The sequence below is a fragment of the Lampris incognitus genome, chromosome 1, assembly GCF_029633865.1.
Source record: "Lampris incognitus isolate fLamInc1 chromosome 1, fLamInc1.hap2, whole genome shotgun sequence".
Lineage (NCBI taxonomy): Eukaryota > Metazoa > Chordata > Actinopteri > Lampriformes > Lampridae > Lampris > Lampris incognitus.
The window spans coordinates 105,746,571-105,758,817 of NC_079211.1; the positions used below are offsets into that span (position 1 = coordinate 105,746,571).

At 42.0% G+C, this 12,247-nt stretch overlaps 1 protein-coding gene across 2 annotated transcripts in view; it reads right to left on the bottom strand.

The window, feature by feature from the left end:
• bmp2k (BMP2 inducible kinase) overlaps positions 1-12,247 on the bottom strand; it is a 95,935-nt gene that overhangs the window by 26,633 nt on the left and 57,055 nt on the right. For both annotated transcript variants that reach the window (XM_056287151.1, XM_056287150.1), the window contains exons 5-6: positions 7,614-7,735; positions 4,101-4,182 (exon numbers count right to left, since the gene is read on the bottom strand). In XM_056287151.1, coding sequence (XP_056143126.1) covers positions 4,101-4,182; positions 7,614-7,735 — 204 coding nt within the window. The remainder of the gene's footprint in view (positions 1-4,100; positions 4,183-7,613; positions 7,736-12,247) is intronic.

The following is a 12,247-nucleotide window of genomic DNA, read 5'->3' on the forward strand; positions in this document are numbered from 1 at the left end:
ACGCGCTCGTACACAGTGCCATCGCATACAGCCACACATGGAACAAGACAGGAGAGGAAGCGGTTTACAGGAAGGACGCTGTGTTTTCCTGTCCTACCCGCAGGTGCAAGAAACCTTCCTATAAAAAGAAACCCATTTGATCAGCAGTCACAGTGGGCATTGCCATAACAAATAAACCTATCAGCCAAATCCACCGTAAATGAGTTAAGGTTTAGACTAGCTTAATACAGCTTGGTCGGGCGTCCCTATAGACACAATTGGCCATGTCTGCGGGTGGGAAGCCGGATGTGGGTCCTGGTCGCTGCACTAGCGCCTCCTCTGGTCAGTCCGGGGCGCCTGTTCGAGGGGGAGAGGGAACTGGGGGGAATGGCGTGATCCTCCCTCACGCTATGTCCCCCTGGTGAAACTCCTCACGGTCAGGTAAAAAGAAGTGGCTGGCGACTCCACATGTATCAGAGGAGGCATGTGGTAGTCTGCAGCCCTTCCCGGCTCGGCACAGGGGGTGGAGCAGCAATTGGGACAGCTCGGAAAATAGGGTAATCGGCCATATACAATAGGGGAGAAAAAAGGGTGGGGAAAAAAAAGAATAGCTTAGTACAGCTATTGGCATAGATAAACTAACCCTCTGCAGTCACAGTTTAGTTAGTAGCAGGTGATTTATATTAATGATCCACTCTGATAAAAACACCTAATAGGATATCATGCTAAGGAAGGAAGGATGCTATTAGCCAGATGAGAAGGCTGAAAAGCAGAGAGAAGTAAGCAATTACCCAAAGGTAGGAAGGAACTAAAGAGCCATAAAGAACTGGAATAGAGCCATGGTACTTAGGGGACTGGCTGCAGTTCATACAGGTAGCTTCACTGGCATTGTCCCACAAATGTATGTCTGCCAACTAAATAGTTCCTAAAGGTTTTATCTGCAACACCCAACAGCATAGTGCCACCTGCTAACAGGTCCGTTAGGAGTGTTAATGTGTTGTTTGATGAACTTTGACCCCAGATGATGATCGTCATCTTTATCATTTTACTTTATTGGAAGACGCCCAAAAAGTGAGGATAGCTATTAAAGAAAAAGATTTTAAAGATGAATTAATGAAATAAAATTTATATGGACGTGTTTTCCAAACACAGACTTTTTGTTTGGGTAGCCTACCAAAATAGATTTGCCCCTGCTCCAATAGATTTTTTGGCGTACGTAAGTAAGCAAGCAAGCAAATGAATAAATATGTACATAAACAAACAAACAAATAAATGCATGTTTGTGTATTTTTTTTTTTACTTTCCGAAGTCAAAATGACTGGAGCTGTCATTTCGCTGCATGCATCCGTTTCAGGCTATGGGAAAGCCAGAAATAAGGGGGAACCAAGGAAAAGATGGTGCTGGGTGTCACATTAACCACCACTTCAGCAGAGGCGGGCAGTTGGCCATTACAGGTCCCTTGGTTGAACCACATCAATTTACACTGTCTCAAAATGGCTCTTGTGCCTGGCTTTCTGAATCACACCTTCAAACCACCCTAGGACCATTACCATTAAAACACACTCAACACACATTCAAAGACAGTTTAACATTCAAGGTGTTCAATGGAAAAGGGGAAGCAGACAGCCATGTATGAGCCGGTTCCACACTGTTCAACAGAAAAACACCAGCTGATTTCAACAAAGGATCCATCCCTTCCTTTCTGCTTGAAGTTATACTGGTAACACTTTCTATGATGCCCATGTCTATAAAGCATTATCAACATACTTATGTGTTATAATCTGCTTATAGCACCGTTATAATAATGGTTATAAGCACTCAAATATTCATATTGCTTTATATAACAAAGCATTTTATGATGACTTAAGGTCAAGTATCATAATACATAATTGCTGGTCACTCGCTGCATTTTTTTTTTTTTTACAAGAATCATAGTGTATTATAATTCTCATAGTTGTAATACATTATAGTCACACTTTCAACAAAGGCACGATGTAGGCTGCTCTTCTATTGTTGGAAAAATACAGACTGTTATGTGATGTATTACAACAAGTAAATCAAATAATGACTAGAAAGCTAAAGTTATTGTGTCAAGAAAACTTAAAAGCCAGTACTGACTGTTCTAAAATCTCTTGTATAGGTGGTTAATAATGTCTCTAAACGGTCACATGACTGGTTAATGACGTGACAACTTAAAAGCCGAGTCATTTTAAATACTGTGAACAACTTCTATCAAAAGTGCTGGGATGAAACTATTTGATGATATAAACGCTGTCCTACCAAATAATCCCACTTAACGTAATTCGTCAAAAAATAATTTCCAATTGCCTGAACGAACATTGTTTGAATAGCTGATAAGTTATTTGCATGAAATCAGTTGGTTAGTTTGGAAATTCTGGTCACTTTTCTGACCGGAGCACAAGGCCTGCAGAGTTCGATACCCCTGCCAGCGAGAGCAATATGCATTCTGCGGCTTATGCACCAGTGTGGCCCGCTCCAAACCCATTGGCCACCACCACTGTTTGTAGCCAAGTTTCATGGAAATTCGTCTCTGGGGGTTTGCCGAGCTATCAAAGCTTTCAAGAAAACCTTGATATCTCCAAATCTGCTGAACGGATTTCAGTCAAATACGTTTTATACTGCTCAGAGACATTCGCTTGAATAGCTAACCGGTGCTAGCTGATACTACAGCGATGACTTGGGCAGCTGGACCTGGAATTTGTGGTGGTGATGGCCGGCCTGCCTGTGGAGGCCCGCATCGGTCCTCAGATAACAAGAACTACTGAACAGATTTTGTTATTTTTGTTATATTTCTTTCACTTTACTTAAAGCAAACAATGACCACTTACAGTGACTTATAATCAGCTTGTAATGCATCATATCGTCCTATAACTCAGGAATTTCATTACTTTAAAGCACCCAATGACCACTTAGAGTAAATTAAAATCACATTATAATGCATTAAAACAGTGATTAAAATGCATTATAAAATGATTATAATTTATTACAACTATGAGAATTATAATACACTATGATCCTTGCAAAAAATCTCAGCCAGTGACCAGTAACTATAAAATCTTATGGTAACTGACCTGAACACAATGCTTTGTGTTATGATTATCGTTATACAGCATTATATTTATGAGTGCTTACAACTGCAATTATATGTGCTATAAGCAGATTAAAACATGTTATAAGTATGTTTATAATGCATTATAGACATGGGCATAACAGAAAGAGTTACTGTTACACTAATTAGTAAATCCTGATGATATAATGATTGGTTGGGATGATAATCTGTATATAAAATGCTCCCCTTGGCACAGGGCAAAGACTGAGTCAAGTCATGACCTGGCCAAGACTGGATCATTTAAGTTTCAAAGGTCAGATTATTCATCATATGAAACAGCCAGGCCTACATACAGTGCAGCCACAGCAGTGAAATGCTTATATGCAGATCCTCAACAGTGAATTCACAAAGTAAAATAAGGTTAAAAAAAAAAGAAAAAAAAAGTAAAAGGAAATAAATGATGAAATCAAAAATATGATACATGAAGGTAGAATACAAAAGCAAAATACAGAATAAAGAGGTTGAGAATGACCAAATGCCATTTATATACACACACTTTATTGTTGTTTTGTTATTGTTACCATTGAATAATCCTCATGTGATGATTTTGCTGAGTTTTAAGACTTTCATAAAAGCAGACTCAGGAGGACGGGGCGTAGGGTGTGGCCCAGCAGCTAAAGCAAAGGCAGAACCTGTTAAACTGGACTGACATCCAGACCAAACTGGCTCTGCAGTGTGCCTGGGTATGGACTGCACCAAGAAAAACAATTACGCGTGCACATGCTCTGATACAAACAAAGCAGGGTTATATAAACACGCGCACACGCACGCACGCACGCACGCACGCACGCACGCACGCACGCACGCACGCACACACGCACACACACAGCGGGACTATCTCTGCCCAAACACACAAAAAGAGCTCTATACACACAGACACAGCTAGCTATCCCACAGAAGTTCACATAAAACCATACACATTTCAAATCACTTTGTTAACAAGCACATACATTAGTATGTGTACATGCATACAAGTTGTGCATGATCTTACCCATATATCAGCCTTAGTGGTGATGGCTTTCCCTGCATACAAGTTAATCATCTCTGGTGCACGGTATGACAGCGTTGTGTACCTGCAAGCCACAAAAAATGAGACATTTTCAAACACAGGTCAAAGTTCAAAGAAGCAGACACCGATGTGGACACAGTGAGTGTACATCCAGCTGTATGGCTACACACACACACACACACACACACAGGGAGAAACTACCCACAGCCATATGTTCCCTAGGGCAGTGTTTCCCAACCCAGTCCTCAAGGACCCCCTATCCTGCAAAATCTGCAGGATAGGGGGTCCTTGAGGACTGGGTTGGGAAACACTGCCCTGGGGGGCTCCTCTACCAGCCACACTGGCAGGTAAGCAATGATTATTTTTCGGGCATTTTTAAGAATTTGATAAAATGCCAACCTGCAAATGAAGGTGGGGTTAAAAGGGGGGAGAAGAAAATTTTTTGCAATTTAGTGATAGCGGGGAAAAAAATGTCTTGAAGTAGGGAAATAAATGTAAATGGCACAACTTCCACCAAACCAACCATCCAGCTGAGACTCAGTAGTTAAATTCAAGTACATCATGTTCAAGTGCATGGTTGGTATATTTTTTCTGTCTTTCGGCTTGCACAAGGATTTCAAGTGTTCGTTTCTGCTGATTAGCTACATGCTTCTTTCTTACCACCTTTTCTTCTGCTACCAAGTTACATTATCACTACGGGCTAATGCAGTTGAAAGCCCCGGAAAACTTCTCAAATCAGTCAGTGCTGTCTTCTTCTTCTTTCGGTTTTTTCCCCGTTTCCCAGGGGTCGCCACAGCGGATTTGAGCTTCCATTGGTGGGCACAGCACTGATGGCGGTCTTGTCAATCCGCATAATGATTTGGCAAAATTTTACGTCGGATGCCCTTCCTGACACAACCACTAACCCTACAGACGGGGGCACAGATAAAAAGCTGGATGCCATCCCAGTATTCATGGACTTGCGCTCATGCCTTTTGCCATTCAAATCAGTTTGTGCTGTAAGCGACAAAAAATAAAGGTGACTAATGTTCACCGTGATGGACTGACTCTCCCAAGCAGGTTTCAAGTCTCAGCAAGTTCATTTTCATATTGTACTGCAATGAATGGATATCAATGGCTGCCTGGAAGTTAGGATAAAATGCATTAAAAAAATCTAAAATAAAATATGATATGGTTTGGTAAATGGCTGGGAGTAAAGTTTATAGTAAATAGGTGAAAACATACAAAAGCACCAGTATGGTCCTTTAACAGCAATGGCAGAGGAAAGCAAAGCCTACAACTGGAAGTTATAATAATTTTTGCATTACAACTGTTATTTTGTCACCAGATTCTCTTCTGAGAATTTTTTGGCAATAAATCAGCAGTGTAGATTTCTAATGTTTGCCCTTTTCGGGAAAGTAATGCAAATTTGAAAATTTGCCCTGACTCAGAGCTAGGAAGCCCCACTAGCTCATGCTCCATACCAGCCGGTCCCCTCTCATCGCACACTACACTGAGTTGTCCGCATGCTGTGATCGTGCAGGTTTGTACTCACAAGTTCCATTTGTCAAGCACATACTCCTCAAAAACACAAATTTGTGGAGTACCCGGTATTGAGAAATGCCCGCGTGCAGCACCCACCCACCCCTCCAAATTAAAAACGATGAATATACCCCGCGACCCTGAGAGCAGAATGAGTGGTTCAGATAATGGATGGATGGATGGAATATACATGACTCACATGAATGGCATATTCTTTAGAAAAAATTTTTATATTTTGCCAAAAGGTGACAAGTTTGCAGGTCTGCATACAGTTGATCAAATGATCAAAGTGGCAGGTGAACTCTGTAATACGCTAAACACTGGCTGGCAGACACAACAGGTTGACCTTCCATCTCTGTACATGGAAACACATACACTCACAAACAGACACACATTAGGATAGACAGAAACACATAAAATTACAAATGACAGAATTGAGCTAGGACCAGAGTAGCAAGAGTTTGAGTTCTGAAAATTTACAAACTCAGCAAATCTGACCGGTTCAACCATTGCAGAGGTGACTGACTTGGTGGTTTTGCATGTGAGACCCAGTTTATGGCCTGTGATATACTGAGGATAAGCTCTGTGTGGTAGAGCTTAACAACTGCTGTAAATGTGGGATGGCAAACAGGCAAATAAGATTGACTGGAGCACTCTGTGCCAGCACTCAGCAGTGAGTGTAGTTTAAACACACACAGAGACACAGACACACACACAATAACTGCACAAAAAAGACATTGGAGTGTTTCATCTCAACATCCTGGTAATCATCTTAAACAATGAAGCAGCGTCTTCCTCACTTTATTGTTCTACTCTTGATAAAACTGTTGACACAGCTGAGGAGATTAGGCGATCTGCCAAAACATCCCCGACCCACCAGGCATGGACTCTACAAGACCCCTGAAGGTGTCCTGTGGTACCTGGCATCAAAGTATTAGCAGCAGATCATTCAAGTCCCGTAAACTGCGAGCTGGAGCCTCCATGGATCGGACTTGCTTATCCAGTACATCCCACAGGTGCTCGATCGGATTTTGATCTGGTGAATTTGGAGGCCAAGGCAACAGCTTGAACTCTGTCATGTTCCTCAAACCATTCCTGAACATTTTTTGCAGTGTGGCAGGGTGCATTATCCTGCTGAAAGAGGCCACTGCCATCAGGGAATACCATTGTCATGAAAGGGTGTACTTGAATGCCAAAACCCAAGGTTTCCCACAGTGCCAGGACCCAAGGTTTCCCATAGTGCATCCTGGTGCTATCTCTTCCCCAGGTAAACGGCACACAGGCACTCAGCCGTCCACATGATGTAAAAGAAAACGTAACTCATCAGACCAGGCCACCTTCTTCCATTGCTCCATGGTCCGCTTCTGAGACTCATGTGCCCATTGTAGGCACTTTCGGCTGTGAACAGAGGTCTTCATGGGGACTCTGACTGGTCTGTGGCTACAGATCCCCATAAGCACCAAGCTGTGATGTGCTCTGTGTTGCAACACCTGTTAGGTGCTGCTAGCCTTCGCTCCCCAATCAATGAGCCTCGAGCGCCCAGGACCCTGTCGCCGATTCACCAGTTGTCCTTTCTTGGACCACTTTTGATAGGTACTGACCACTGCATAAAGGGAATACCCAACAAGATCTGCCCGTCTGGAGATGCTCTGACCCAGTCGTCTAGCCATCACAATTTGGCCCTTGTCAAAGTCATTCAGATCCTTACGCTTGCCAATTTTTCCTGCTTCCAACACAACAACTTCAAGAACTGACTGTTTACTTGCTGCCTAATATATCTCACTCATTGACCGGTGCCATTGTAATGAGATGATAAATGTTATTCACTTATCTGTCAGCGGTTTTCATGTTTTGGATCGGTAGAGAGAGAGACAGAGACAGAGAGACACAGAGAGAGAGAGAAAGGGAGAGAGATTCCAGCAGGTTGGGACATTAATTCCAACCAGCCTTTGAAGGAATGACTAACGCACTCACTTCTTTATCTCGTCCTCCACAGCCGTCACTCCGTCTTTGTGTGGGACCAACACCTTGTGGGTGGCACTGCCGAAGTCACACAGCACGTAGTTCCCTTGGTCGTTTAGCAGAATGTTCTCCACCTTTTACAGGGGAGAGGGTGAAGCTTTCTTTAATAAGATGCACCAGAAACAAAACAAGACAAAAAAAGATGACCAACCCCCCCCCAAAATAATTGACAATATTTAAATTCACACAGTTTAGGTGTAATGTGTATGTCTCAGATAGAAATGGAGTGGGAATGAAAGAGAGACATAGAGAGAGGAGCCATCACTGCAATGACCCTGTCAGAAGGTCACTCTGTGGTCTGTTAAGACCACATACCATTTGCATCAATATGTGAATATAATCAGGCATCATTGTCCTATTTGTTTTTAACTAAATCTGTTAGCTTTATTAAAGGGGCATGAGAAAAGAGAACAGATTGGTGGGAAGGTTGAGAAGGTTGTAGTTATGGCTACAAGAAAGAATTATAAAGAATCATTTCCATGATGGATTAATCTATTATCATTTCTTCAACTAATAATTTAGTCTAAAAAATGTCTAAAATAATGACAAATGGTCATCACAAGTTCCCAGAAACCAAATTAATCTCTTAAAACGGGTTAGTCTGACCAGCAGCCACAAAATTAAATAAACCCTAACATACTCATTTCATAATGATAAGAATAAGAGAAAGGCAAGCGGGTCTTCACATTTGTGAAGCTGTGACAAGCAATTGGTTGGTATTTTTACCTTGATAAAAGACAATCACCAAAATGATAATGCATTCATTTTCTGTCAATTGTTTCTGTTGATGCTTTCAGACCAAGTTAAAGAGATGAGTCAAGCCTTAGACAAAGATTAAAGAAAGAACAGAAAGAGAAAGAAAGAAAAAGAGGCTGAGTGTGCAATATGTGGAAACATGGAAGGAACTAAGAGGGCAGAGATAACTATGGTCAGAGGGTTTAGAAGAGAAAGTGTAAGTAAGTGAAATATGAGAGAGAGAGGGGGAGAGAGATCGATTGATCGAACAGGCAGAGGGAGAATTAGCTTCTTTGAGAGAGAGAGAGAGAGAGAGAGAGAGAGAGAGAGAGAGAGAGAGAGAGAGAGAGAGAGAGAGAGAGAGAGAGAGAGAGAGCGGGAGAGAAAGAAAGTGAGCGAGAGGGAGAGAACAGGCAGAGGACGGTGACCCAGCTTCTTTGAGAGAGAGAGAGAAAGAGAGAGAGAGAGAGAAAGAGAGCAAGAGAGAGAGAGAACAGGCAGAGGGTGAACCAGTTTCTTTTGAGAGCAAGCGAGAGAGAGAGAGAGAGAGAACATGCAGAGGAGAGTGAACCAGCTTCTTTGAGTGAGAGAGAGAGAGAGAGAGAGAGAGAGAGAGAGAGAGAGAGAGAGAGAGAGAGAGAGAGAGAGAGAGAGAGAGAGCAAAAGAGAGCAAGAGAGAGAGAGAGAGAACAGGCAGAGGGTGAACCAGCTTCTTTTGAGAGTGAGAGAGAGAGAGAGAGAAAGAGAGAGGGAACAGGCAGAGGAGAGTGAACCAGCTTCTTTGCCTGGCAGTAGTCATCGACCGTGTAGTAGTCGACTGCCAATCACAACCATATGTGATCAGCAGTCGCCGGTTTCATATGCACACACATGCCAGTTCACCAGTTTCATAAACCAATCGCCATCATTACACATCAGGATGCGAGACAGAGACTGCTGACAGTTCACTCTACCTTCCCCTGACCATGCAGGCCAGGCCTTTCTGGTCTTTTGCTCCCCCAACATGTTACGCAAGTCATAGAGACAGAGACGGAAAGAGACAGAGAGAAGTAAGAGAGTTTTGAGATTAGTCAGATTAGGTAGAAAAAGAAGTGAGGGTATTAAAGTGCAGGAAGAGGAAACTGAAATTGAGTAGGTTCACTAATTCTGAGCCAGCGTGAGCTTCTTTCACATTCAATACGTCCTTTCCTACACAACCAGTAAATCCTTGCATTTAGTACCATCAGACTCTGTCCTGTCTTCTGATCGCCACTCTTATGCCCCCCCCCCCCGTTAATACTGAGTTTGACAAAATAGCAGGTCAACTAGATTATTCTATGCATTACCATTTTTTGAATACCATTTATATCTGGACAACATGTAGTTGTTTTCGCCATTATTATTATTACATCATCTCCACATTGCAGTCAAACGGGGAGAAATATTTGGCCACAAGAACACGAAGCCTTCATCTGTCTTCGCAGACAGAACAGAACGCATTTTCACTGGTGGTGTTTAAACCATGTCCAGCACAACATGTTGAACATGCCATTCTAGGGATTCTGGGAGACCTGCTCACACTGACACAATCCCTTTGCTGTGGTCTACTGATGGACAGACTTCCCTGGACTTTGAGCCACAGACCTTTTCATACTCTCTCTCACACACACACACACACACACACACACACACACACACACACACACACACACACACACACACACACACACACACACACACACACACACACACACGCACGCACGCACACACAAAACAAAATGACAACAAGCAGAACTTCAGCTTGGTCTGAAAAGGATAACTGAAACATCAATTAGCTCTCTCCTTCCACCCCCGCCACCATGTATGTTAGCATTTTAGCTCGCAAATTCTTCTTTCAGCCTTTTCCCTGTTTTTCAGGGATCGCCACAGCGGATTTTAGTTTCCATCAGGACCCTGTGAGATCATGACACCAATGGCGGCCGGTTTTAATGTGGACCTTGACCAATCTGGTATGGTCTTGTCAAGCCGCATTCTGATTTGGCAAAATTTTACGTCAGGTGCCCTTCCTGACACAACCACTAACCCTATGGACTAAAATAAAATAAATTATATAAAAAATAAATAAAATATGGTCTAAAATAATTTGGCAGTACTTATTTGCAAGCTAAAATGCTAAAAGCTAAAATAAAATAAATTATATAATAAATAAAATAAAAATAAAATAAATAAATCAAATATGGTCTGAAATAATTTGGCAGTAATTATTTGCAAGCTAAATGCATGTGAATTCGGGAAGAATCAATGGGCAGATTAGGCTTCAGCGTCTTCACCTGGCTGATATTCATGGTCTTAACACTGCATTTATCATAAACTAAAGTTGTCAAGTTGTTGGTGGTGGCTTCTAGGCTGAGAGGAAGTGGAGTTATCAGCATTTACGTCAGACCCCTCAAAAAAAGAAAAAAGAAAAAAAGACAGAAAAATAAGAATTATATTTCCTTCCCTAGAGTGTTTAAACAGACACGCCGGTTCTATTTTCTGAAAGATGGTTCTGGAGAACAATTTACAGACTTGTAATGGCTTGACATGCATCTTGATTGCATTGACTGATCACCTTATCCTTACACGTTTGCCTCAAAACGTCCACACACACAAAACTGCTAACACATTTTCACTGTTTTCTAGGTACACACAGGAAAGTATGGGAGGCCTTACTCTCAGTAACACACACACGCTACATCAGCGCTAAGTGTAAGAGCTGCTTTTTGTTGCGTTTCCTTAAAAGCATCACGTGTTGAGTGTTGATGTCTTTTAGTTTGCCGTTTGCTTTCTTTTTTTGTTTGTGGGTAAGATGTTTCCAGAGCCTCCCTTGGGTTTCACACAGCTTGGTTGTATTTTGCATTTATTTATTTATTTTTACATTTTTAAATAGTGACTAGTAAAACATTTTGGACACACTTGGAGCTGGAGAGTAGGGGAACTTCTGGTGAGCAACTGGTGGGACCAAAAGTCATAAGTTAGCAGAAGGTCATTATTAACCACCGGGGGCTGGTAAATAAACAAACAGAACAAAATCATCAACAGGGATGGTTTACAACCCTTAAAATCTGGAGCCTGGCCATCACCTAAAAGTGTATCTGTGTTTGTTCAACCGCTTATTAAAAAAAAAACCAAGTAGGGCAAAGAACAGTGAGAGACAGAGGAGGGGATTTAGGGGAAATGGGAGAAAAGGGAAGACAACAAAGAGGAAGAGGAATCAAAACAACAGAAGGGGCAGCTGTAGAGGAGCATCAGCAAAAGGAAGTCAGCAGAGAGGAAAGGAGGGAGAGGGAGGGGGGAGGGTCAAAGGTTTACAAGATGAGGAAACAGAGTGTGAGGGGAGGAAGCAGAGGGGAGAGAGACAGAGAGAGAGAGGGACAGACAGACAGACAGACAGACAGACAGAGAGAGAGAGACTGTTTCAAATGGTGCATCTACATCTTAACAGCTTCATGACAAAAGCTACAGACCTGAAGATACGTGCAAACAAAAGTTTTTTAAATAGTCCCTCTACAACGCATTTAAGAATTAGGTAATAGACTTAGAAACTGTGGAAAAGTTAGGAAAATTATGGAAATATATTGTTGTACAGTATCAATACACTATATGTTCGCATCCCATTTTTGCATGGTTTCGGCCTTAAGTCATCTCAAATATTGCAATGTTTCTTATCATGAAGAATAATTATCTCTAGAGTTACACAACATATTTACTGTTGGCTAACTATCAACATAAATAATACCGAACACCAACCAAAACCCTCAAATCTAGTGAGGAGGTTTAACATCTGGGAGAGGTATTGAATTTTGAAATACAGAACACATCTGAGCTGCTGA